Source organism: Opisthorchis viverrini, assembly GCF_000715545.1.
Source record: "Opisthorchis viverrini unplaced genomic scaffold opera_v5_104, whole genome shotgun sequence".
Lineage (NCBI taxonomy): Eukaryota > Metazoa > Platyhelminthes > Trematoda > Opisthorchiida > Opisthorchiidae > Opisthorchis > Opisthorchis viverrini.
This window is the reverse complement of record NW_008751762.1, coordinates 704,729-731,909: the sequence shown is the minus strand read 5'-3', so window position 1 is coordinate 731,909 and position 27,181 is coordinate 704,729. Positions and strand designations below refer to the sequence as shown.

Genomic DNA, 27,181 nt, shown 5'->3' with positions numbered 1-27,181 from the left:
ATAGTATAGTATAGTATAGTATAGTATAGTATAGTATAGTATAGTATAGTATAGTATAGTATAGTATAGTATAGTATAGTATAGTATAGTATAGTATAGTATAGTATAGTATAGTATAGTATAGTATAGTATAGTATAGTATAGTATAGTATAGTATAGTATAGTATAGTATAGTATAGTATAGTATAGTATAGTATAGTATAGTATAGTATAGTATAGTATAGTATAGTATAGTATAGTATAGTATAGTATAGTATAGTATAGTATAGTATAGTATAGTATAGTATAGTATAGTATAGTATAGTATAGTATAGTATAGTATAGTATAGTATAGTATAGTATAGTATAGTATAGTATAGTATAGTATAGTATAGTATAGTATAGTATAGTATAGTATAGTATAGTATAGTATAGTATAGTATAGTATAGTATAGTATAGTATAGTATAGTATAGTATAGTATAGTATAGTATAGTATAGTATAGTATAGTATAGTATAGTATAGTATAGTATAGTATAGTATAGTATAGTATAGTATAGTATAGTATAGTATAGTATAGTATAGTATAGTATAGTATAGTATAGTATAGTATAGTATAGTATAGTATAGTATAGTATAGTATAGTATAGTATAGTATAGTATAGTATAGTATAGTATAGTATAGTATAGTATAGTATAGTATAGTATAGTATAGTATAGTATAGTATAGTATAGTATAGTATAGTATAGTATAGTATAGTATAGTATAGTATAGTATAGTATAGTATAGTATAGTATAGTATAGTATAGTATAGTATAGTATAGTATAGTATAGTATAGTATAGTATAGTATAGTATAGTATAGTATAGAATAGAATAGTATAGCATAGTATAGTATAGTATAGTAGACTGTACTATAGTATAGTATAGTATAGCATACTATAGTACAGTATAGTATAATACAGTGTAGCATAGTTTAGTATAGAAAAGTATAGTATAGTATAGAACAGTATAGTATAGTATATAGTATATGGTATAGCACAGCAGAGTATAGTATAGTATAGTATAGTATAGTATAGTATAGTATAGTATAGTATAGTATAGTATAGTATAGTATAGTATAGTATAGTATAGTATAGTATAGTATAGTATAGTATAGTATAGTATAGTACACTACAGCATAGTATAGTATAGCATATTTTTAGTATTGATAATACTGCTTATCATCATGCGTTTATTAATAATAAAGACACCTGGTTGCTTCTTTAAGTCGCATATGGCATCTGGATAAGCTGTATAAATTTGGTGTATTTTTATTCCATAAATTAAGCCCGTAACAACCCTCTGGTCATCTAACGGCTTCGTATGATTGGAATAAATTTCCCAGCGAGCATTTGGCACATAAACAATCACCACCGGAGAACAACTTACAATTATTGTTGACCCAGATTGGTTAAAGGCAACATTGGTTGCGTGATGAATGGCTTTCAAAACAACGTCAGTCATGACCGCCAATTATTTACTAAGCCAGATGGATGTGGAATCTCGGGGGTTGATAAAAACACAATGGTGGTAATGCTTCCGTATACAGTAAGAAAGACGAATTTCACGATTTCGTTGGAGACGCCCACATGATGTGTTATTGTACCAACGCAGTCAATCGAACAAAACCTTTGAGAAAAACTAGGTATATTTAATTTTTTGACAATTTTGCCCATGAGTAGCGGATAATGAACAACTACATGGCTTCTGGTTTAGGAGTTGAGTCTGCACCGCTAAGCGTAATAACATTGAGGAACACGGTCACACTTGAGCGTTGTCTTGTTGATCACGCTAGATAGTCCTTTTGCAAACGTTAATTCAGTTGGCGACCAAGTGTTTGTGGAACCAATGTCACATTTAGTCATATTTTCTAACAAAGACGCTTCGAGCGGAACAGAAGGTGTTTCCTCAAACCCTGTAATCTAGCATTCACCTCTTTCCGCAAAGAACAGTCTCAGGATCTGTCTCGCTATCCCTTACTTCGGAAACATGATGGAATTTGTTGTACAGACAAGCTATTCAGAAATTTTCGGCGGACAAGCCCAAGAAAATATTGTAAACTATACATGAGATATTTCCAAACAGGATAGGTGGATCAGTTTTTTCCTTCGCAATCTGTGATAATTACGTGGTCACTTGCAGAAAGGAATATGTGTAGATTTATTGTTTAAGGTCTCACTAATTTGTGATAAAATTCCTAATGAGGTACATATGGCCTTCGTGTGCACCTCTGAACCATACTTAACTGGCTGACATAAACGTTTCAGGTGTTTTTCCGCTTGCACGGAGCCAGCGAAGCTTCTCGCTGTGGATGCCGTCTTCATCAGTGCAGGTGAAGAGAGAACGTTTTTGCGCCAATGTTTGGGAAAAGAAAATATGTGAAAATAATTTCACCCCCTACCTCAAAACGATCTCAGTAGCCATTGCATGATTCATCTTTCTGGTTTCTCTATTCGTTGTTGGTGAAGCAAATGGTTCTGGTGGATCCATCGTAAATTGGCGACGGTGGACAGTATAACTTCTTCGATGCATCCACTTGTGATGGTGTGATTTCGATGGACTAGATGTGTTTGGAGAACCAATGTTCCTACGGAATCGGCAGCTTTTTTCTCCACCTAGTTCTGTTGTGTGGGACTTGCTCAAGCCAGCGTTACTGTGAGATAAAGATTTTGTTCCATGTTCGACGGATACTCCTCCTTTGTCGACTAAGTCACCGGATTTCTTTGATGCGACAGTACGTTCTGACTCAGCATCGTCCTCGCTCTCGTCAGACTCTACGTACATAATTGCGGAATTTCGCCTTCTAACTTTCATTTGCACTTCTTGCTTGCCTGTTGGCGAAATTTCACCTTCTGATTTAGGTCCGGTTGTTAAACGATCCCCATGAAAGCTGAACTTTGTTCTTCGAATACTTGGAACGTCTTTCGACAACGGGGGCTGAGGCGACCCTGGCAGTTTGTGAATAGTGGACACTCGTGGAGACTTCTTGAATTTCTTCCATTTCGAATGCAAACTGACAGGCTTTCGTGCTTTGAATTGAGGTTGTTTTTGCCTTGACGCGTGATCCATGATATCCATCTCAAACAGCGTACACAGACAGCGAAGCAGTTGTACGCATACTCTTGTCGACTTGTGTTCCGTACTGACCCAATACAGTGCTCGTAAAACCACGGAGTAATCTAACTGACCGTTGACAGAAATATAGTGAACCGCTCCAGGAACCTCATCCACCTTAGAAGACGAAAAAAGAGGAGTGAAAACTAAATGGTAAAATAAGGCAATATATGATGAGAATACAAAGTGGCGAAAAACAATATTTTCGGGAACATTTGAGAAAGATTATGTAAAAAACGACTCATGCATCTCCTGCAGTTGAATAGTGAAACAAAATGGTACGAAAATAAGAGCGAAAGACAGATCTTTGCGGAATAGGACTGTTTGGAGTGAAATTTTAAGACTATCTCTCCGTGAACGAAGTAGCACAACAACGAATGGATACCAATTGTCCCAATCAGCGAATTCAAAATATCCAAGTTTTATAACACCTGTCATAAATGTGAACCATCTGACACGTGTATATAGATTGATTGTTTCCATGACGCGGGGTTTGGCTGTGCTATATGTCGATGACAATCTCAGAGGTGCTTGGCTAGGCTCTATGAGAAAAGTGGGTAGATTACGCCAAACTACACCAACAGCCTGAAAGTGCGCATGGGTTCATAAATATTGACAGAGACAGAATAGTGGTCCAAACATCCTTATGGGAATGGGAGCACTTCACTAACCGTTTAATTCGATTTACTACCTCGCCGTTTTTACCTGGACATCTTGTGAGCTCAAATTGCGGAATCCGAAGGATAGAAATCTATGATTGTCACGTGCTTCACTCAACTGTCTCTACTTAGGACATCATGTTGTTTTTTGCCGTGCCGTCCAGCCGAATTACCGAATCCCAGGTGTTGTCGCGGCAACACACCCAGCTAATAAAGTGTGAAGCGTTTTCGAGAGTAAAAATTATATTTCTGGTCCTATGAACAACAATACGAACTGGGTCAGGATATCCACCTACCTTGGTTGGTATGTCTGCGAATTTATTCGTTGAAGCTTGATTACCTCAAGGAAACATTTATCGAAAGGTCTTATCCTAGCAGGTTGTCTTTCGCTTGGCAGTCGCCTTCCACTCTATGACAAATGTATGGATAATATATTCAACTCTTGCCAACCGAACATTGCTAGCTTAACATTCTGAACAGCCTTGAACAAGGTGGACCAAAGAGGCTTTCCCATTTGATAATCCAGGTGACTGCTTTACACTGTTGCGGTTCGGCATACAGGTTCGGCCCGAAACAGTAAAATATAGTAAGGCGACCCTATGGGGAAGCTTCCATTTAGCTGGGACAGAATGGCTGATAAAAGCAGATTTTCAAAACGTATTATCAGTATTATCAGTCCAACGTCCCGACAAAGTTTCGGTTCTGTAGCTTGGAATTTGATGACTTCAACGCCAGAAATTCTGTGGCACATTGTGCCATTTGATTAAAACTAAGTTTTCTATAGGAAAAGAATGCCTTACTGGTGACCTCTACAATCGTCTTTTTGTAAAGTGTCTAGAAATATGATGGAAAATGGATATTACTCTTCTGAAAGACAAAGCTGCAGAGTGACCAGTACTACCTTGCTTACAATCGTAGTCCTCAAAAGAGTAAAATCACCAGTGTTCGAGTACTTTTATCTGTGAGGCTTTTTCTCGTTAATAACAGTTAGAGAAACAGCCTGTATTCAGTTTTCTTAGTGCAGATCTGATTGAGAACGGGGAGGTTGATAATCCTTCTGAATGTATTTTGTTGTGCCCCGGTTACTGGCACCTCAGTACACCCGCCTGTCTGACCGTTTTCATTACCTCCATCTGTTTGGTATTTCCGTTCAAATGCTTGGTTGGAAACGCTTGATGATGTTAGCGCGCATTCGCAGACTGGTGAACCTAAGCATCGTATCTTGCTTGCCTTGAGTCATTTGCAAAGCAAAGCATCAGTAGAAAACCGCTGTTGTTGTTGCCGTGGTTGTTTGAGCGGACCTCTGCCTATTCCATACAGAAACAGCTAGTCTTGAGGGAAGGCTGCAGTCCCTGCATACCTAAGTCATGAGGACCGTGCAAAACTATTCCAACTGATGGAGCTATCACTAATGACTTTCTAGTAAATGAAGCCCTGCGTATTTGTGCGCACAATTCATCTCAGTACATCGCTCAGGAACTCTGGGACTGCAGAGTACTCCCGTAGAGTACCATTTAAAGGCTTCTATCAAATAACATAACTCTTTCAAGTGAAGCACTGTCTGCAAATCACGCTCATAATTGAGCCGCAATTTTATCTATTTTACATTATGGGAGATTTTGCTGTAGACTTTTGAGGAAGAGCTTATAAAATATACTTCTGTATAGAAATCTGGAAGTTTTGTACATGAAAAAGTCAACCGTAAGAACAACCGACTAAATACCTTTTCCGTCGTATGGTAAATTATATCCGAATCCGTAAATGAACGCGAGATTAGTGAGACTGAACTGGCTTTCAAATCGTCTTCCTCGGTCCAGGTGACCTTCTTTTCGGGACTTTCTGGGGAATCTTTTGCTCCAGTTTTGTAAACAGACGCGCGTTTTCCTGCATCCGATTCCGTTTCAACCTGAAGAGCCTCGAAACTATGCTGACTTCTGATTCCCAAGAGAGCGCTGCTCGATCCAGGTCCAACATGCGGGACTTCCAATCGTTTTTGAGTTTCCGGAGCACCATCTCTAAGACCGTTTGCATCAGCATCTGTGATAAGTAACAATGGTTGTATTGTTGCACTGCATTAATACCGCAAGGCCATGATCGCACAAGGCGACTAAATGCAAGAGATAATTTGTTCCCCATGCATTTCCTTGATAGGGACTACTCTATCATCAATGGTATTTTCTGAGCGTTCGTTGAGCATGGGAAGTGCGACTGAATGTGACACCCAAAAATAATCATCATTATCGACATCACAACCTCAGTGTTCAGCACTGATGCTTCGTCTTCGTTAGTCCGCAGTTCAAGTTTGTACATGAGGTGGAATACCTTCCAAACCTAAACAGGAGGACGAGCAGGATCTTCGATCAAAGCATTGGACTCAAAAGCCTGACCGCAAGGCCTCGGTGTTTGGTGGGAAATGCAGGTACATTACCATTACGACACGTTCAAACTCCCAAACCAGGGGACCAGGGAATTGTGTCGATCAGACCTCCAATCATTGGCCAATCTGGTATGAGAGTCAGTGCTTCACAGACACTCCCCAGAATAACTTAATGGGTCATGGAGTGACACGCAAACCGTCAAACCTTGGTAAGGTCCGGTCTTTTCGTGAAGGAACGACATGATAACTGAAATTAACCGTAAGAAAATCATGATTTTTCTGTTTATTTCCCAGACAAACTTCGAAAAAGTCGAAACCTTCACTTGAATATATTGTGACTAATAAACTAAAGAAGTGAATAAAAGTTGATTTCGGCTTACCAGGAGCTTCCCCCGACTTTAGAAGTTGATCAGTTCCCTTGAATTTTGAAGCTCGTGTAAATCGTTCCTGTCGGGAAGATGAGTGGGAAAAAGCGCAACAGCTCTGTTAAATCCATCATTCTATCAATCCTTCTATCCATGGGCAGTCGGAAAACCAAATACACACGCAAAATCTAACGGTCAGTTCTCCAATTGGCATGATCGATGAGGGATTTCTTTTAGAAACAGCAATAAAAACGCTATCCGAATTGCCCATCTGTTCGTTCCAAGGACAACAGATGTGAGAGTGTTAACGAAGTTGTTGGAAAAAATGGAAGCCTTTTAATTAATCCACCTTTAAAGTCAATCACACATGTGCTTTATCGACAATGTGAGATGGGGGAGCATCAAGATTGAACATCCGATTGATTCATTGCTCCGGATGGGGTAAGGAGAAATCCAAGCTTGTTTTGGTTGGACAGCAGATGATCTGTTTAGTTGTTGCAATACATTTTGGTCTTTCCCGAGCTAGATAAGAATCACTCCACCGTAAGATATGATTGAGACTACCATATCAATCGATTTGTTTTTGGACTTTACAGTTACGGTTATTACCCCTGGGGATCGGACGCACTCAGAAATGTCCAACATTAAATTTAATGTGGTCGGAGAAATCACACTTTGGGATAACAAATGATCCAAGTCGCTCAATCAATAAGTATTATTGATTTTTACTGACTGTGGCACACAATGGTCTCTTCGAACTGGATTCATCCTCGTTATGCTCATAGTTCGTAACTTTCTTATCGATTCATCTGGGTAAATAAGACCAGTGCCGCCAATAATTCCGAAACAATGTCCCTTTCTATACTCCCTCTTCACTGAAAATAAAAATGCAGACAACTAGGCTTTTAGCAGTTTGATTTCTGGCTGTGTAGAACAAAACGTGATGGAGGAAGTATTTTGCAAGAAAACGTCCGCTAGATGGTCAATCGAACAGAACGTGCCGCATACTTCAAGCTGGATGAAAGATAGTATCCCAGACAAACCACTTCACGTGCTTCCTATATTTGTTTTGATCGACGCCTCATTAACTTGGGAGACTGAAGCTTGTTACCTAACGCTATGGTTACGAGGCTGGGTTGCATTCGTAATGCGTTTCCGCCCTGAATTCAGTTAAATAGATCTGAATACGTCTGACGAACGCACGTTAATTGATACCGTAAACATTCAAAGATCTGATTGTGAAGTGATTTTATCCTATTTGACGCAAAGAACAGCCTACCCGTGTTTTCGTACAACTCGCGTTGTCTAGTTTAGTGAACAGCTTCGTGTGATTTACAGGTTAGCTCTATCTGGATATTGTCAATATGAAGCAGGAAAAACGTTACGCGCCGATTCATAAGTTCTGAAGGTTGTGTTAGTCAATTAGGCTAACTCTGGATCTGAAAACACAGAAGAGTATGATCAAAGTGCAATACGAAGCTGATATCTATAAGGGAATAATCCTCGCAGTGTGAATGCCTATACAAAAGCCTGTAAACACTAGAAAATTGCACAACAGTTTCTCCGCAGTCTGTTGTGTGGTTTACAGAAGGCAGATTTTCGTCCCCGAAAGAACGAAAGTTACCTCTCACAACGGGGATGCATTTTGAGGGAAGCAGCATTTATTACTGAGGGGATTAATGAAGCTGTTGCCCAGCTCAGCGAACAAGCCAACGACCATCTACGCTACTTGAGCTACCGAGATTTCCCTCTATAGAAACTGGAGCTACATAGAAATCTAGACAGGAGCAGTTTTTTTCCAGGAAAAAGCGTCGTGCAATAAATTTGTGGGAATGACTACATTCAGCTTTCACAGATAGTGGTGCGGTTCCACAAAGTTCAGTATGTCGTTCGTCCTGCAAACTCAAAGCTAAAGAGATGTTGGATGTCACCTGTACTCATTGAGACTAATTATTGATGGATTTCCGTCGGTGTCGGCATGAACTTTCCAGATTTTCCAAACCGAATTGTTGAGAACGGTAGTTTCTGGTTTGAAAATATCCCCCCTAGGGGTGTTCAAGTTTCTAACGGAGCAAACCACATTCTTTCTATGAACATCCGGCTAAATGGGTTTTCAGTCACAGACCCTTCCGGGCTTGAAGCTACGCGCACAAGAGAACCCCACTGAGTCGCCAAAGCAATATTGCTTTTTGCGCGCTATAAATACCATCCATGATCTACCACATAGAATCAGATCACTACCACGTTAAAATCTCAATGGTCTGTTGCTTTTGGACATTGATTTACATTTTTTGAAGGTGAGAAGCCTTCAATGTGCAAGTAATTTCATTATAACATGGCTGTAGCGATGTGGAGATCATTGTTGTTGAATAAGAAGCGATGGCGTCACACTATCAGCCATCGTGGAAGGCACCTATTGTGTTGTGCTGCAAGCCTGTTTTTGAACGCTTTGAGCGGGTCCTCTGTAAGCGTTCATTGGTTAAATCTAATTGAAGTAAGCCAAACTTGTATGCAGCTCCTAAACGGATGAACGTCCAGCGAAGTAAGACACCTGAATAACTTGGATAAGTTGTCTTTATTTCGTTTCCGTACCGTACACTAACTCACCCAAATATTATACAAAAGCTGGTTAGTATGTACTTTTTACGGAAAATCTCTAAAGTATGTCCGTTGTGAACTCCAGAAAGCCCGGTTGCACGTCAAATAAGAACTATTGACGAAATCTGACAGAATTTGTTAGGGATGCTGGTCCGCGGTCCTAGCAGACTGGTAGTCACCAAAATTTAAAAGATCCAAAACTGATCCATCTCAAAAATTGATCTCTCCCAAGGGTGGTCTCCCTCGTTTACCGAGTAACACCAATAAAACCATCAGGATGAAGAGAGACCACACTATGCAGATGGGACAAATTAATTGACAGATTCTTCAAAATTGGTGCATCGTCTTGCTAGGAAAGAACATGCACATTCGGTACTTCACAAACACGGTTGAGTCGTTGTTTGCCTGTTTTTTTTATTTTCGCCACTAATACTGACAAAGAATAAGAATAAAGCGGTAGCCCTGTATGATGTCTTGGGAGAACAGAAGAGGTGCAGTTTTCGAATACTGGGGTGATCACATCAGATTATTTCCCACGAGAAGCAGGTTGGTCGAGTCTTCGCATTCACAGGAGGTGAAGTAAGACAGTGGGTATGACCTCAGTTAAAGCCCTGCGTAGGCTACATTCCTGAATCTGGGTTTTTTGAAAACCAAATACAGAAACGCAACAGGTGTGTACACCAGATATAATGACTTCCTTGTGCACACCATGTGTAAAACGACATTGTTTATTGTTTTGTCAGATTACTGTTTGCTATCCGAAATTCATTCAGCTGCCACAATTTAAGGGAAAATTAGGTTCATAGGTGTTTTGGCTAATAGCATATTCCGGACAAAGGTGAATACTTCAAAAGTTGGTGATCCGGAAAAAAGCCTGTGGGGTAAAAAAAGAACGAGAAATTCGAAGAACTCAGATTCCGGCTGGAAACTGGCTTGATAGAGTAGGATAATAACAGGGCAAGTAATTGCTACAAGTAATTGCTACTAAGTCTTATGGCTGGATGAGCCTGTTGTCCAGTATCATTCTCACTGGTGTGCGGATTGAATGTCCTCATTGATTTATTCGAATTATCAACAATTTCCGACGGATGGATTAGGGGTTTCAATTGGAAACATCGCAAATCAGGGTTAAATTTATTCGAAAATACACCAGAAAGTCTTTTTGGCAGTTTTTTTCTCACGGAAACTCTAGAGAGCAATCCACTGAGGGACAATGCTCTGCGTGACAAAACGGTTCACCATGACAAACGAATGAGTCCGCGAGGGCCTGAGGAGCGCCTTTGCTTCGGAACATGACGTAATGTCGAATCGCCTGGCAGAAAAGGCGTGAAAACCCCTCTGTATAAAACTCGAGTTTGTAAGCAAGACGGTTTTACTGATGTGCACTTAGATAATGAACTTTCATATTACTTCTTCTGCGGACGATATCGCTTGGCATCGGTGAATCAATCGATATCTCAAGACGATGCTATTGCAGGCGTAAGAAGCTTTATTATCATCGTGGCATCCGATTACCGGCACACACCATTGCGTTTGGACCCATGGTTTTACACTTCCACGAACACTGCTTAAAGTAATGTGTGGGTGCAAACATTAGCCTGAGAATTTACTCATCATCTTGCGATCTAACCAACATTGTTACCTAAGGTACCAGCGTAACGGTGGGTGCTACTGCTGAGGCATGCGAGTAGTATGTTATCTCGTAAATCCAATTCGCTTCTCTTGAAAAGTGAGATCTAGTACGGAAATTGTGGAGTCGCCTTGTAGCATTTGCTTGCATTTGAGTAACGGTCATTTAATATCCAGGAAAGTTCAGGAAGATGCGTTCGAGGACAAGATGGATATTCCGTTTTTGTAAACAAGATGAGAGTTTTGCTCCCTTTTCTAATAGTCTGTAACCGTTCACTTGGTGTTTCTCTGATAAACAACTACGCAGCGAAGGCCATCTTCCTTTCACCAGTGCTGCCAATAAGTAGACCATGCTTTCACCCCACGACAATGGCTTCAGTGGGGAATGACGTTTCATTGTCCTGTTTGATTTGTAGGTCACATGGACCCCATACCTGCCCTATTCAAGGGTGCCAGTAAGAAATTATGGATAGAAATTGCCAGTGATGAAGAAAATATTTAATTGATCAAACTCAACTTGAATCTGTAGATTGGATGTCGGCTATTAGAAAATTTGAAGAACATGGAGGTATAGGAGTAAATAAGTGTGGGGAATCGCAAAGCTATTCTGCTTCGTTGCCTTCCATCTGGAAGTGAGTGCCGACAGTAAGTACGGGAAGAAACAAGGACAGGTGTTTCAGATTCACACATGGGAGAGTGTGAAACACAAAGAAAGTGGCAATTCCATGATACCTGGGAGGGTATATCATGATGAGCTAAAGGAACATGATAATTTTTTTTCGATACCTGCATCTCATCCATACGAGCGAACTGTGGTCGCCTTAGTCACGTGCATAGTTTAAATTAGGTTACATTGCGTACAAAAATACAAAACTCCACGATGTGATATCTATAAACTGGCGTTGGAAGAAAGATGAATTTGACCACGAATAATGTGGACAGTTCAGCTGCGGGAAGCCAATCTGCCATTCTCGAAACGTATCTAACGTATCTAACGTGTGGATTTCAACACATGCGTGTGTGGATACAATAGACACTTAAATAGACTAAACGATAGCTAGCCTACGACTCGAGTTTCAATGAGATGCAACCAAACTGGTTATGGGATGGGTTAACATTTTCCGAAAAAGTACTACGAATCCACCGGACGTTGATGTGACTCTGGATTTGGTAGTTGACACGCGTTTGTCTTCAGTCAAACAGACATCGACATTATCTTCTTGACTGACGAGCAGAAAGAACTACCCGACTAGCGTTCGAGGAACGCCCTCGAGAAACCGACAGTTCGACATTTATCGGAATCCTTAAAGGTACTTTTTGTATCAAGCAGTTACGTTCTGCCCCTATCATATTTTTTCTACTCAGTGTGAAGCTCAGAACGTCACCACCAAAGGAGCTTTTTCGTTTCACTGTGATTGGCCATATTTTGATAAGTGGTTCCTCAAGCACTGCAGACCAAAAACAATGCACAGAATCGTAACAATCACGGAAACAATTACTCTTACCAAATAAGTGATATGGGACGCATTAATTTTCAAATATCAGGAAACATGCCTCATCACCATCACAGACGGCTGCATTATTTCCGATCGAAATTTCCATAGAGAAGACCGAAAGAATACACGCAAATGAATCGGAAAAGCACAGAAAAACACAAGTTGGTTGTAGCGACAACAACCAGAAAATTTTGTTAACCGCTGAGCGGCGAAACCTTTCTTCAATTCAGATGCAGTTGCTTAATTCTATATAATCTCCATACCAACATAACGTGCCGTGTGATCTGGGAATCCCAACTTTGTGATTCTACCGGAGAACATTTTAGATGTCACTCAGCACAGAGCTCCTTTCTTACAAGGACCAGTCATCGGCAATTTTGCAGCATGTTCTAACCAACCAGCCTAATATATCCAGTGGCTCTTGTCATAAATAAGATTCAGAAGGTTCTCTTTCGGTCACGATACAAGGTGAGGTTCGCAAATTGGTCAATTTCACTTAAAGATCGACAATCATTCACTGATCGTCCAGACTTCTATCCAACACATACTCGAATTTGGAAACCGTTGAGACTGTCCACCAGAGGATGAAAGGATCGATAAATCCGCAAATCTGTCAGTGTAACAAGTCAGTGAAATAACAAACGCTCATGTTAAGTCCGTACATTTGTCTTGAATATTTACCCAAACCCTAAACGGCAGTTGGATGGTATTGTGGGGCCTAGAATAGGACATTAAGGTTGCATTTCCTAAGCAGCTTCATGAATTAGGGGGATAAACCTAACTACCACTTGAATCGCCGAAGTCGTCGGACCGTCGCTAGTCGATCACACGCATGCTTCCGGATCAAATCCGTACTTCGATTAAATTGGCTGTAAACGATCACTTTCGAATATCAGCCATCTATTGTGTTGCGATCCACTTGGATATATTGCCGTTTTTATAGTTCAGGCATTTGCGAAATCGTAGTGTACTTTGAAACTACCGATTAGAGGTGAGGAGACTAGACACAAATCCAGTGAACCAGCTACCTTGAGCAAGCATCCATATCCGAAGTCGGTATCGTCTCCGACACTCAGTTAATGTGTTCATTCATTCATTCTGGATTGTCATTCTGATGTGCTAACCGACTGATACAAAGACCACAAAAAGGAACTGAAATTCCAAAGACCTAAAGCTCTGTTTTCAACCATTCACATCTGTGCCAAAACAGAACCGAGTTGGAAAACAGAGGATGCAACAGCAGATCAGATCTATTCGCAATTCAAAACAACAAAATTGTCTGACTGGTTCTGTGGAAAAGTAAGGTGGGAAAGTGGTAGGTCTGAGCGGTCAATGTAGTTTCAGGTTAAATGAGCCCGAAAGTCCTCGTGAACACAACCATCCTTACTAGAGTCATAGAGAGTGTCATTCATGAAAACCAGAAACTTAGTGGCACAGCGATATTAATGGGGCTGGACAATAGCTCAGAAAAGAATTTCAATCTCACTCGTTTCCAAATAATAGGTTCGACTCTTACTTGACTTCCTAATGTGTTCATTGCTGCTCATAGTAACGTTCTGGTTGGAATTACTCCACATTAGCCGCCTACGTCTAAATGGGTGTGCATCTTTTTCAGGCGTCCCACAGCCCAAATATGCAAATTAGAACAGCAAGGGTCCATAAAACGAAAGTATAACTTTTTTCATCAACGAAACAACGTATTCTGCAGCTGACTTGTGCTCACGTCATCTCTCAAGCCCTATCATTAGGCTGAATCCCAGAAATGAATGGGTATATTCTACTTAAATTTCCAATCCATACTGCAGACTTCAGATATTCGTGTGAAACACCATACATTGGTCAGACTAGATTTTGGCCTTAGTGGGCCAAAGGCTGGCTGGCTGGCCCAGTGTACGATTTTTTCACATCTCATTTATTCTAACCATGGTATCAATGGCCACATTGGACCTCGTGCAGTCCATCGTTGCCCAGTTGGTGAGACTTACTAAGGAAACCTGAATTAGGCCCCATAACCCTGAACTATGGACCACAAAAGGGACTGTCATTCTTGACCCTCGATCAACCCCCCTGGACCGCTCTACCATAGACGTCTGAATGAACTGTTTCAGTGCACCTCCGACTGTCCCAGTCACCGGGTAGAACCTGCGGCTCTTAAATCATATGACCTTTAAATCGGCCTTGTAATTGAGATGGAATTTATTATATCGTGACGAATCCGTGGCCAAACGTGTAAACGGACCAGTTTACCACACCCTGTACTCATGAAACTCATTTGCGTGTTTACCCACGCATTAGTGTGGTCCTGCCATTACCATCCAGTTGAAATCGCCTGGTGTGTACCGGTAAGAAGGTTTACTCATTTTTTCCGTTGGATATTCGACTATGAATGAGCGCGGCTCGTGTCTTTCAAAGTACATGTTTGTCTTTACATGACGAAGTTTCGTTAGCAGTAACTAAAAATACAGTGTAAGCAATAGCTAAATGTAAGAATACGAGCTTTTGTCCTACAAATTAAATAGAAAATGCAAGGGATTCACGTTTAGGAAACCTACCTTAATATCAGCAATTCGTGAACGTTTTGAATTTTTCCAGGAGGTCTGGTGCCCAGAAGACAACCCAAGTGCTAAGCGAGATCCTCCCGATCCAACCAATGGTAAGGCCAAGGATAAGCTTGCATCACTCACAAGAGTTGCTGGAACTTTTACTCCGAATTCGTCGGGTATATTCTTGAGGTCGCCGGGAATATTAGTTCGCTCAGGACGGTTTCCCGTTTTTTTATCGTGTCCCGATTCAGTTGACTCCCCAAACGGGCGTGTTTTTAAGTGCTTACTTTGAAAAGTCTGTCGGTCGACTGTACCACTTTCTGAATCCAGTATAATGTCTTTAGCTGTGGCTTTCAGTTCTCGTTGATTACTGTCAGCATGGTCTGAGAAAGATAAGCGGGGAAAAAAACGATGTTCCGAAGCATAACGGTATGGTATCCTCTTCAGAAAAACACAGTATTTGAACAGTATGTGAGTGGAACTTAGAGTCAGCATACGATGACAACCGATTTGTTCAACGACTATTTCGACCATGGCACCCTTGTTAATTTTGCTATTATCGCATCACTTAGTTGTGCTTTTGATCTACACTGATAGAACACAGTCCGTTTCTTGGGAACTGATGAGCCTATTCCGCGCTGCTCGGTAATTAAACGCTTCTACCGAAAGATTGCTTACAAAGTATTTTGGAATTTGGGGACTCCCACAAACGAGAACACTGATAAGTCCTTAATAATCTCCTCACTGCACTGAACAATAGAAAATACCTAAAATAAATTTAGACGACCTATTAATTTTCACTTTAATGAGTGAGCCGAGTAACCTAATAGCTGTTTCATAGCTATTTCCCAATTCGACACCCACAATCCGATGAAAATGAACTATACTTATTAACTGCATCTATAAAGGTCACAGACTAATCTTGGAATGAGACTACAATTACCTTTCTAAAGTGTTTGTTTATTTTGAATGTCACCATATCACCAAATTATCAGAAGTTTTGTTTTCTTCTCTGAAGAAATAAAGGTCTTATCCATTCCCAATAGTTTGTCACCGTAGCAGGGAAGTGAAAATGGAAGTTGTCAACCCCGAAGTAGTGGCGCAACTCATGTCTGTCTGCTGGAGACTCGTGCGACTCGTATGCCAATCATTTCAAATTAAGATGAACCAGTCATACAGTGACACTTGGTTCTTCAGCATAGATCGGCATTGATTCCTGGAAGGAATTTGCATTGATATTTCCTAAAACCCTTCATGTTATCAAAAGAATGCAAAAGGCTTTAAACGAAGAATAGGTCAAGCGGAGAGTGAACCTTCTATCTGAGAAGTCATCACTCTAGAGGCCAGCCCACATGTAGTCATTGAATGTGGATTCTGAGATTGAGGGACGGGTAGCGCTAAATTCTGTTTGCGTGCGCGTCGCTGATCGGACGCTCCTGCCCGAACACTTGGGTTTTCACATACTAGCAGAGAGGTTAGGAGGTCGGATCTTCCTAGAGATTTTTGAAACGCACGAAGCATGAGAGCTATGAACAAACCTTCAAAAAGCCTACACGCGAGGTCGTTTGACCCCAACTGGACATATTCTTCGTGCTTTACAACAAATGGTGAGTAGCAGTAAAAACAAATCAACGTGTAGCCGAGCTTCTGGGGTCCAAATTCAAGTTGGATTTATTCACAAGAAGTAAAAAAAAAATCCTCCTCACAACGTCTTGTTACGACAGAATTGATTAAACCGGACGAGAAAGTTAATCGAATAGGTAAACCAAGTAGGTATGGTATGAGTAGCGCATTACGCATATACATGTATCGCGATATCTCGAATATCGTAGTGAATGAATCATGAGGTGGCCTGGTGCAAGTAGCCTTGTTCATCTTTTAGGTGTCTCTATCAGTTAAGTTTCCGGGATTTGACTGGTGGAGACATATTGGACGCAGGTAAGATAGCAAGATAGCGTTTTGTTCGTTGTCGCTCTATCTCAGAGTTTGGACATCCGGTGTTTGTGCTTGGTACGAATCGAATTCTCCCGAGATAAATCCATGGATAGGTGGCATTCCAAGACATCCACATCAGTGCGCTTGTATCAACGAGTCAGGACCTCACCATGTTACCCTCAATCAAAAGGCTGGGAAACAGGTTTTTGAGATCCTGTTGGTATCAAGATAAGCTGGGGGTCCGACAATGAGCAGCCAGAAAACTACATGCAACCCAACTATACGTAGACCCCATTTCCCACTCACACAGGAATCGACAAATTAAGTGGCCTACTGCGCAGTTATTTATGGGTCTGGTTGCCTCTCCTTAGAACCTGTTCTTGCGTCTCAGTCTGATCCTTCTGTTTTAGATGAGCTTTCGGAAAAACCACCCCCCGTTTATTCGGTGCCTAGCTCCGAATCAGCTCAAAGTCAATATGTGGGCTTGAATGAATCTCTCATAAAAGTTGCACTGGTGACAAGGACAATATCCATTAAGACTACGACAAGGTCGAACAGAAACATTTGTTGCCCAGACGTTTGAAGTTACCGTCGAATGGGAGTTAGAGAGTTGGCAAATCAATAATTATAGTTTGTAGTTTAGCTGATGCACAAAATCGTAATCAATGTACATAAACAATTAAGCAAACGTTTGCCTGAAAATAAGAAAAGATGCCTAATGATTCACAAGTTATGCGTTAAAACCATCTCTCGCAGTGAGGAGTATCTATGATGATATGACCTGAAGATAAGTATATACCCTATAAGTAGAAGTAAGTTATGTTGTGAAATCTCACTACATATTTCTCTGATAGAAACCATCGCTTTTACAAGAAATTGTGGTACTTTACTGGTCTAATATTTACAATTTTGGTGGGAGAAAACAGTAAAACACACGTATTGTCATATCTTCTGTGGCTTACCTCTGCTCCGTCTGTCCTGTCCACTATCGCTCTGCTTTGATGGGGAAGAATGAGTTGGGAAAGTGCACAATACCGATAAATCTGGCATGGACAGACTCCGCATGCCGAGCAACAATGCCTCTGATGTTGACCGCATACCTCCGTAGATGTCTCCGTATTGCCTCCAAGTGGCGTTATCTCTGATTAACCGCAGTATTTTGCGTGTTTCTTGTTCCATTCTTTGACGTGCAGAACGAATTTGCAACAGACGTTTGAAAAGGTAGTGGAGCGACCAGTACACTCCAGATTCACACCACTCGGCACAGAATAGACAACGGATAACGGCCACATCACAGTGTGTGGCTAATAGGCACGTCGATCCGTAAGAATGATACGTATTTTCTTCACTCTCCGGCACACTTAGGGAATGTAAAACATTCTCCGTTTCATGCGACAACATCCACTCAATACGCGAATACCCCGGAGGCAAATGATCCGACTGATGTGAGCTCTGTAGAAAACGTGCAGTAAACACACTGGTAAGTGGATAACTTTGAGGAATCTGCGAATAAATATTGGCATTTTACTTATTTTCTTCTGAAAGCACAGAGTAGATTATTGCATCACAGGAAACCATGAAGGAAGACTTAAATGTTTAGGAAATAGGGCAAAATACTGGTTCCTGATGGGTACTCAGATAGTGCTTTCAGTTGTTGATGCGCCTACACCACCAGCAGAAGATTCACGCAAATTGCACGAATCAAATGGTCTAGCAATGAATTTCCATGATATATTGAGCTACACATCAGGGTGTTAGTCCAACGCTGGTGTAGTCTTTCATGAAACGTTGGTCAATGAGTAGAAAGCTTCTGGCCCTCAAAGTTTGCGTCGGAACATATTCCCTAAAAGTTTGACTAATTTATCAATCTTATGCCAAACACTGCTGCTTCGTGGTCCGACTTTTGTGTTACAGGTTCTAATCGACTTCCTAACCTAACTGTTCCTGGAATCATATATAACCCTGTGTTTCACGAATGCAAATGATTTTATACAACATCGTTTGTTGCTGTTATCCCCCATCCATGAGCACAGATGGGCAATACAGCATTCTCTTGGCTGCGCTGGATCGTTTTTATTGACTAGTGTGAGGTTTAGTTACATCATGATGCTGCAAGCCATCTCTCCCGTCCACCGGGATACACCTGACTTCCAGGCCTGTGTAACCGTGATTTTTACAGTTATTCGGTCAACAACATCCTCTGAGGCATACTGCCGAAGTTTCATTTTTCGTCATTTGCTGCATTTACACAACCCAAAAAGGACATCTACGTGCATTAATTGAATACGTAGCACTTCTACTAACTAACTGCCACAGATCGCGGACTTCAGGCGATATGGAACCTGCTGCAGCAGGTTCCGCCAGTCTTGGCACAGTCCTGAGTTCCCTAGCTGATTGGATACAGTCATCTGTGTGCCCTTCTTATGTTGACTTTTATAGGAAACCGTACCTTTTTTATGGTCGCTGGTTATGCACCGACCAGCGGTAACTCTGGTTGGATAAAAGATACCGTAGCCCGGCCACTGTCCTAGTTACAACCACGAGTGCAACTACCGTGCTGGTGGTAGGAAACTCAACACACCCATAAGACGCCTCAATGCTTTAGGGTTACAGGTTTGGTTTAAGGCTCGTGGTGTGAAGATAGTGTTGAACGTTTTAACGGTTTGTACTGCTCACCAAGGATTGCTCGGTAGTAGCGTATTCTGGTGAAACAGTGCCGCTGCAATACTTGGCACTCTTTACTGTTAGGTCTTCATGGAACAGAACTGAAAACATAGACGCTGGCCACCGAGTGTGGCTTTCTTTGGTCATTCATTGAATATCCAAACTGGATCAAATCATGCTGTTTTGGGAGTGAACTTTCAAAACATGTTCCCATACTACGAAACACAAATGGTGCTCAATTAGCTATGGAGACAATCAAGTCAATCGACCTTTCAAGACAATTTATCAGAAGTCCCGTAGTTTCCGTCAACCTTACGTTCTACGTGAACCCAAATTCAAGAATATCATATCATGAACGGGAGATCCATTTGAGTCTTTCGTGAAAACCAAATTGATTTGCAAATGAGTGCATTTCTTGGAAATCTGCCCAGTAGTGATTCGAATCATTCAGACTAACAGGCGTCCGTGACGTGTGCTATGCATGCACCCAAAAAACCACTGAAAGTGATACTGCTCGACCGACCAGGTGGTCAATAACCTGCTAGTTTAGCTCCCAAACAGCTCCCACACTGGAAACCTTTCGGATAGACACTGAGTAATGTGAAATCATACAGTTTGCCAAACCATGACGGGTAAATGAACAGAGAATCATCGCAGCGAAGTTATTTCCGATGTTGGGGCTGAGTACCGGAGTGCTGTTCAAGTGTATTCTTAAGTGTCACATTGAATAAATTAGATCTAACTTAATTTTTTTTCATAGAGCAAACTACTCACAAAGTTGCTGAAGACTGTTCAACAGCCCACGACCGGTTTCGCCCTTCTTGGGGCTCATCAGGTAGGCGCAGTCCCGAGTTTCCGTCAACCTTAAGTTCCACTTGAACCCAAATTGGACTGTTTTCGATAAATACACTCATTTGCAAATCAATTTGGTTTTCACGAGAGACTCAGCTGAATCTCTCGTTTATGATATTCTACAACTGAATGTGTGGCATACAGGCCGCCTCATAGTTCAAATTCGTGCGTGTTGATGCCCCGTTTACTGAGCCTGCAATGACGTGTTCTGTCATGATTTCCGTGTAATCGCCAATCAGAACCACGAAGCTGCCCCCGTAAGGGACGACCGCGACTACACAGATCGCAATTCCGTCCGCCATTGTTTCCTGTGTTGACCTCGACACTGGACGGTGTCGGTCAGTGACAGACTTGTCTACTTGCTCTCCTTACAAGCGTAGATCGTTACGGTTTGTTTCATAACTTTGCTTACCTTTGTGTCAACAGTAAACTAGACGCTCGAACCCAATTCTTCCTTTTGATACTCAGGACCGGCAAAACTACGGGTATCTCAACAGAATCCCCCTTTCGAAGATATTGTGTTCCGACAGTCATTTCGCTTTCAACCAGATCTCTGTTGGGACTGACCGTCAAACGCACAGGTCGAGCATTTGAGCATTTGCCGCTCAAATAAGCCTTACAGAGACAAGCACAAGCTTGCGTTCACCCACACAGCACACCGCGTCACAGTAGGACGCTATGTTACCTCACTGTATACTGCCGATGCCTTATTATTATTATTATTATTATTATTATTATTATTATTAGCGGTGACATATATTTACAACTCAGTTGCCAACATCAACAAACGGAAAAAAGGCCATAGGAGAATCCCGTTGAAGGAAGCTTTCAAGTAATCCAGAACTTCCCTCTACTCTCCCTCTTTTTACTCAAGAGATCTCGAGTGGACAGGCCCCAAAATAAACATACTACCTATCGTGTTTGACTGTTTTCAATCAATCTGGCATACTGATACACCGTAGTCAAGATATCTAGCGACAGCTCGATAGCTTGTCCACCACTCTTCACGAAAACTTCTCCTATCTATGATGACTAGAAGCATGAATTAGATAACATTCATGTAATGAACAATCTTTTTAATATCTTTTCCATCTGTCATCATAACGTTCATTGCTGGCCTTGCCGTTGTTTCAAACCTACATGGACGCTGAAAAATATTGGGTACGGTTATTTGCCACTTATCATTTTTCCAAGAGGATATCTCGTTGCCATCATCACGGAAGTAGCTACATTTTGAGCAATCTCAGCTAGCCACATTTACAACTTAGCAGTGTGTTAGTGCACCCATGTAATCGGAAGGTAACAAAAGCTATGTAAATAACGTTAACAACGATCGGTATTGGGCAATAATCGATCAACTTTGATCGCCAAGACTATAACAGAGGAGGGGTCGAATATTGAGTGCGCATTCATTCGTCCACAATTCGTGTCAGATTTGAAAAAAAAAACGGAATAAAGATAGACTTGGTTTAATACGCTTTGCGCTTCATTTGTAAGACGAAATTGGCCACTATTTCCATTAGATTGTGAAACGAAGCAGAAATTTATCTGCTGATTCGAAAATAGACAAAATGGCCGAGAAATTCGTGAACAGATCTGGAATTGATATAGCGAATCGGACTTCATCCATAGGACGGTGCTGTCGGCTGCAGCTTGCACAGATGACACTGCAAAGAGTTTACCGCTCTGTGCTGTACATATTATCCCACAGATTCTTCTCAAGAGAATGTTTAACGACTGCTGGTAGGAGAAAATATCTCAGAGGATTCGGCAGTACTTCGCCAGGTACGTAATCCTACAACTTCCAAACACGGTTATGGTTCTTAGCAGTGAATTGGAAGCATATCCCACGTTGTCAACAGTGCGAAAATACACCTCGGAGTGAAGGGATTAGTGTTTTTATCTTACTCTGTGAAAAATTCAAGTGTTTGTTCTACCACAAATCATCCTGATAGATTGTCGTTCTTCGATGTTTTTTTTACAACTGGATCGTTGTTTTATACTTCGTATAGATGCGTTTTGATGTATTCATCATCCGAGGAATTACCACGGAAAATCACAAGCCCGCTTGATTTCATAAGTTATCCTGACTTGAAAATTTTGCAGTTTATTCGTCCTTGGCGAAGATCTTATGGATATTGGTCTTCCTCATGGACAGTCTCCTTTTGGAAATACCGTCTTACGAACACCAACAGGAGATCACAGTTTCGTGAACGCTGAATAAAAAATGTGACCCCTTAGGGAGAGCCCGAATTCCGGCAGTCTCGTTCAGCGCGATGCTCCATGTCATGTGGAAACAGAGAACCCAACTTTTAAAGCTTAGAAAAGAGACATATAAACCGTATTCCCGTGCGTTACCTGAAGTTGACGTACCGTTTGCGACGGAGTTGATTGTCCGGGCTCATGCGTTCCACTATCATCATCGTCATCCATGCATTCAGCCAACGCTTTTGGTGGTGCTGCTTTGCCTGTTGGATAGATTTGCGTCAGAATGATTGGTGGAATCACTGTTTTTTTCTGCTTCACTGACTCTGTTGATACCGGCTCGACTTCATCAACATCCTGGAAGGAGTGATGGGGAGTAGGGTAAGTGCGTCACAACATTCTGTGTTGTTGGGTGAAAAGGTTTCTGAATCCCCGACTTTTCTAAGCCACCATACCCCAAAAATCGTCCGTTTGATCAAGTTGGCTTTAATTTTACCTTTGGAATGACCCAGAAAGCATCTCCGGAAATTAGAGATGCGGAAAGCATTTTCGATGTGTTCCGTAGGACATCGGTTCTGATCACGAAGACGTCAGAGACTTCCGTATTCTGTCGTATTCAAATTCGATTTTGTTGCTCCCAGCTGCTTTGCAGCTGCGGCCAAAAATTACCGTCTGGTTGAATTCCGTTTTTGACCTCTAGTACAATATCGGTACCAGTGGTACGAGCAGCTGACAAAGCCTCTGCCTTCTTTGTAGATGCCTCATACTGTCAATTCGTAGACATCTCAGCAACAGATGGATTTGCAAACAAGTTTATCTCTGTGCAACTCTATCGGAAGACTCAGGAAGCACCGATTCACTTAGATGTGGACTTACGAAAATTTAGACAAGTAGACAAGAATACTCTCAAACTGTGGGCAGCAGTCTCACAGTGATATCGACCAATCACTTCGTGGAGAATTGCGTAACCGAATATGTATGAGAGAAAAACAACCCCCAGACAAAGTAGTATAGTATAAGTATGGTTCTTCGGAAGTTATTTCAATTCTACTTCTTCAAAATGTTATCCTTAATAGTACTTTAAGTGGGCGCTACTAGTAGTAGTCACAGTCTCAGACATGTTAACCCTTGGAAGGATAGACTGTGTTATTGACTTGTTACCAAAATTGCCGGGCTACGCAGACTCAGATGATAAATGCTATAATTTCTCCCAACATAAACGTATGAAAAGTGACTTGAGTTCCTTTGTAATAATGATAAATGCATTGCACTACGCTGTCACCAGCTTTCCGGCATGGTCATGTATTTGATATACTGCCATCCGCTTCTGGATTTGTTTGTCACATCCATCCAGTCCAAAGGACCTCTTGGACGCGATTTTCTGTTTGTTGCATGCAGAGTCGTTTTAACTTCCTGTAATTCGGTCTGGCCATCAGTATTAAACGGTCTCAAATTTCTGTCGAGCGCAAGTAACGTCGGATATTGTTCTGACCAAATAGATAAAGATCCACAGTTGAAACACAGTGCGTACCCAGGGTCAATTTGTGATCCGCACTACTCGTACGCACAGTGTGCTTGGATAGCTCGTGAATGTTAGCCACTTTTCGGTTTGGCTAGAACAACAGTGGTCGGAGAACGTCTATCCCAGGTCGCTTATAGAGTCAGTTCTCTATAAGTTTCAATCTGGTGGGGCGGGTTAGTTTCGAGTCTCAGTGCAGTCGAATCAAATGACGTTTGTCTATATCTGGTGACGTAGTCTCCTGCAAAACTAACAAACAAAAAGTGGATCATCCCCTATTGGAAGACTGTGGTTCACCACTGGTCAGTTTGTTTCAGCTCTCTGGCCGTGTACATAAATAATTATTTCTGGTATTCCCCATAGGTTCACTCGGCTCACCCGTGCCTAAGTATCTGATCAAATATCTCAGCAAGAATACGGTGGAATCTTTAAAAGCTTAACCATACGATACTTTTTAATCTTAAAGCAAACTTTTAGGTTCTCCATGCGGATCAGCGATAGGACTATTTGCCGTTAGTTAGATGCAATAGTTCAGAAAGCTAACTAACAACAAATCCATCTAGCTACGTTTATCCAGCCTAACAGACTGGCCTCCGGTCTCCGAAAAACAAAAGGAATTTGTCTCAGATCTCAACATCCACTTTCTGCCACACTAAGAAGGAAACCTTAGTGGAGCTGCGCTCGCAAAGACGCAGTTAGACCCCTTCGCACTGGAAACTTTTTGGAACAACAGGAAGCCACCACAGCAATAATCCGACTATCGAAGCTTTCGATATGTTGGTACTTTGTCGATCGTCCGCATAGGCCCTTCTTCCATACTCTATTACGCCAGTTCCGATGTCACCCCGTATCTAACGTTTTTAGTGACTGAACGACCCATCACTGAGAATAAGGGTTGTCGTTCACAGACAAGCATTTTTATTCTGCCAGGTAATGCGACAATTTTGTAGACGCTATGTATAAGGTCTGAAAACCCAGAGTTTAGAAAACATTCTACAAATGCAAACCACCATTTCTCGAGTTTGTTTTACGTTTTGTCTGCAAGCTTTTTCCTTGTTTCTATGTATGAATAAAGACCAGGTTCCAGCAATGCAATAAAAGGCAAAGGCAGCAATAAAAGCGCAGTGAACGACGTAGCGCAGCGGTTGGAATGTGAGCGCGAAAGCAAAATATGAGGCAGTGTTCTCTGGGCTTGTTTAGTATTAATTGCGGACAAACCAAAAATCATTCTTCGAGCTCTGTAAGGCCAAATGCGTGCTTCAAACTTTTGTGAACAAACTTGTCGACCAGGTGTACACTGGAACCCGTTTGCGTAGTTCTGCGTAGACGAATAAACCAACAGAGCACTAGTCAATTACGCCCTGATAAACGATTATAAATAATCACCAGTGGTTTTTTAGTTTCATTTGCGTGGATCGTGGTTGTTGCTGGTCTGGACCTGTCAGTAAAACTGTGGACTTCTCTCTGTGGTTAGAGCGCGAAGTTAGTGACCGAAAGGTCCTCGGTTCGAACCCGACCTCTGCCTCTCGACTTCCCCTGTCTAGGCTTGGGCAACCTGACAGTATACCAGCCCTCGGGCTTCCTTCAGGTAGCATGGAAGCTAGGCACCGGAAGGGTGTTAAAGCTGAACGATTTTTTTTAAATAAAATTAATCCCCTCCGCGCAGAAGACGTATGGATATTCTACTGAAATTTTACTGTGATTGCAGTCAACATTCGTTCAAGTAGCACGAACTGAACAGTTAGGAGCGCCAGGTGCAGTCTGAATGCAAGTGAACCATCAGGCCAATCAATCACCCACAGCTGCATATTGGCGCTTATATTCTAAACCAAATTTTGTGGGCTCGAATCTATATAGGGATTTGTGAAGTAAAAACGTCGGATAATTCAAAATAAAGGTGAAGCGACTTTTTGGCACAGACTTCCTGGAGGTGAGCTTAAGTTCATCAATGAATGCAGCAATGTTGAGAAAACCGCCTAGATATGCGAGATATACAATGAACTGCATGGAACATGCACCTGATGTGGTATCTCGTTGATAAATATTCCTAAAATATTCCTAAAAGTTCATGAACGAGCACAATAAGAAAATAATCAAGTTCCCTTCGAAATAAATATGCATATGCGTTTACAGAGTAAAAGCTGAGGTTTACGACGAACATTGTGCATGTCTACTCACTGGCACAGTTCGATCAAAATGGAGTAAGATGGCACCGATGTCAATTGCTTTAGCTTGTTCCTTCAATGAAGTTCCCACATGTTTGGGTTTTTTTCCTTCCCCAACGTAGATCCCACCAACAATTTTCTCTGTGGTTTTCACTTCAGCCACCTCTTCAATATATTCTCCTACTTGACGAGGTCTGTCAAGCGTGGGTAGAGCACGACCAAATATTCCATGATCAAGGTCAAACAGTTTGACTGGGGTTGGTAGTGTCCCCCTAGGTGGTTGTCGAAATGCCATCAGAGGTACCCAGATGGCCAGACCAGCTTCCAGTTTCAACGTTTCAAAATCAGACGCTTGCAGCTGCTCGATTATTGGAGCAAATAGGTAAATAAACAGTTGGATGGATGACAGATCGTGCAGAAATCCATATTTTGTCGTCCGGTTGGCTGTAGAGCAGCAGAGAGAGAAAGTGTGATTTCTCATTATAGGAAAAAAAGAAGGCCTGTTATTTCACCTTTTAAGCAATAAGCTAGCTTGACATACCACCGAAATTTGAATAAATCTTGGTCACAACTTAACTACGAATGGCTTACCCAAACCTCTAGGTCAGAGAGAGTTGGGTTATGAAAAAGTTAAATGAATTCACATTTTAACTTTGGCATGTGTTTAGTGTTGAAAATTATAACTTTACCTCCCCTTTCCTTCTTCAATGTAGACGCCATCGAGAGGGCGCTCCTCTTTAAACAAAACGAGTCTCCCAGATCCAAAAGGAGAGACTTTTCGATTTCTTCAGACAGATAAGCTAATACCGAAAAGAGGCACCTAAACGGAATGAAGCAACAGGACCTGTCACGTTCATCGGGGGACTATCAGTCCAAAAACTCATAGGCTCATCTAATTGACAACTCAACCCTGGATATGCGCAAAGCAACATTCACGGAGATAGTTTAGATGCAGGCCGAAGACAGAAAAGAACAGAAAAAATCCTTAAGAGGAAACATACGATGCCGCGTTCTTTGACTACCACCTGAGGGGAAACGT

The 27,181-nt window shown here is 41.5% G+C and overlaps 2 protein-coding genes across 2 annotated transcripts in view; both read right to left on the bottom strand.

Annotated features, from left to right (window-relative positions):
- Positions 1–10,929, bottom strand: part of T265_05560 (hypothetical protein) — a gene marked incomplete at both ends in the record, with an annotated part of 30,190 nt that extends 19,261 nt beyond the window's left edge. Inside the window, 4 exons of the mRNA XM_009170601.1 lie at positions 2,804–3,252; positions 5,518–5,831; positions 6,552–6,618; positions 10,786–10,929. Of these exons, the coding sequence (XP_009168865.1) occupies positions 2,804–3,252; positions 5,518–5,831; positions 6,552–6,618; positions 10,786–10,929 (974 nt within the window). The remainder of the gene's footprint in view (positions 1–2,803; positions 3,253–5,517; positions 5,832–6,551; positions 6,619–10,785) is intronic.
- Positions 10,930–10,931: 2 nt separating this feature from the next.
- On the bottom strand, positions 10,932–26,586 carry T265_13810 (hypothetical protein; the record flags this gene model as incomplete). The annotated part of the gene is made up of 6 exons (XM_009170622.1): positions 10,932–11,049; positions 14,812–15,185; positions 17,700–18,189; positions 22,627–22,815; positions 25,429–25,659; positions 26,156–26,586. Coding segments are annotated over 6 exons (1,830 nt in total), but the record flags the coding sequence as incomplete, so codon positions are not given.
- Positions 26,587–27,181: the final 595 nt, after the last annotated feature.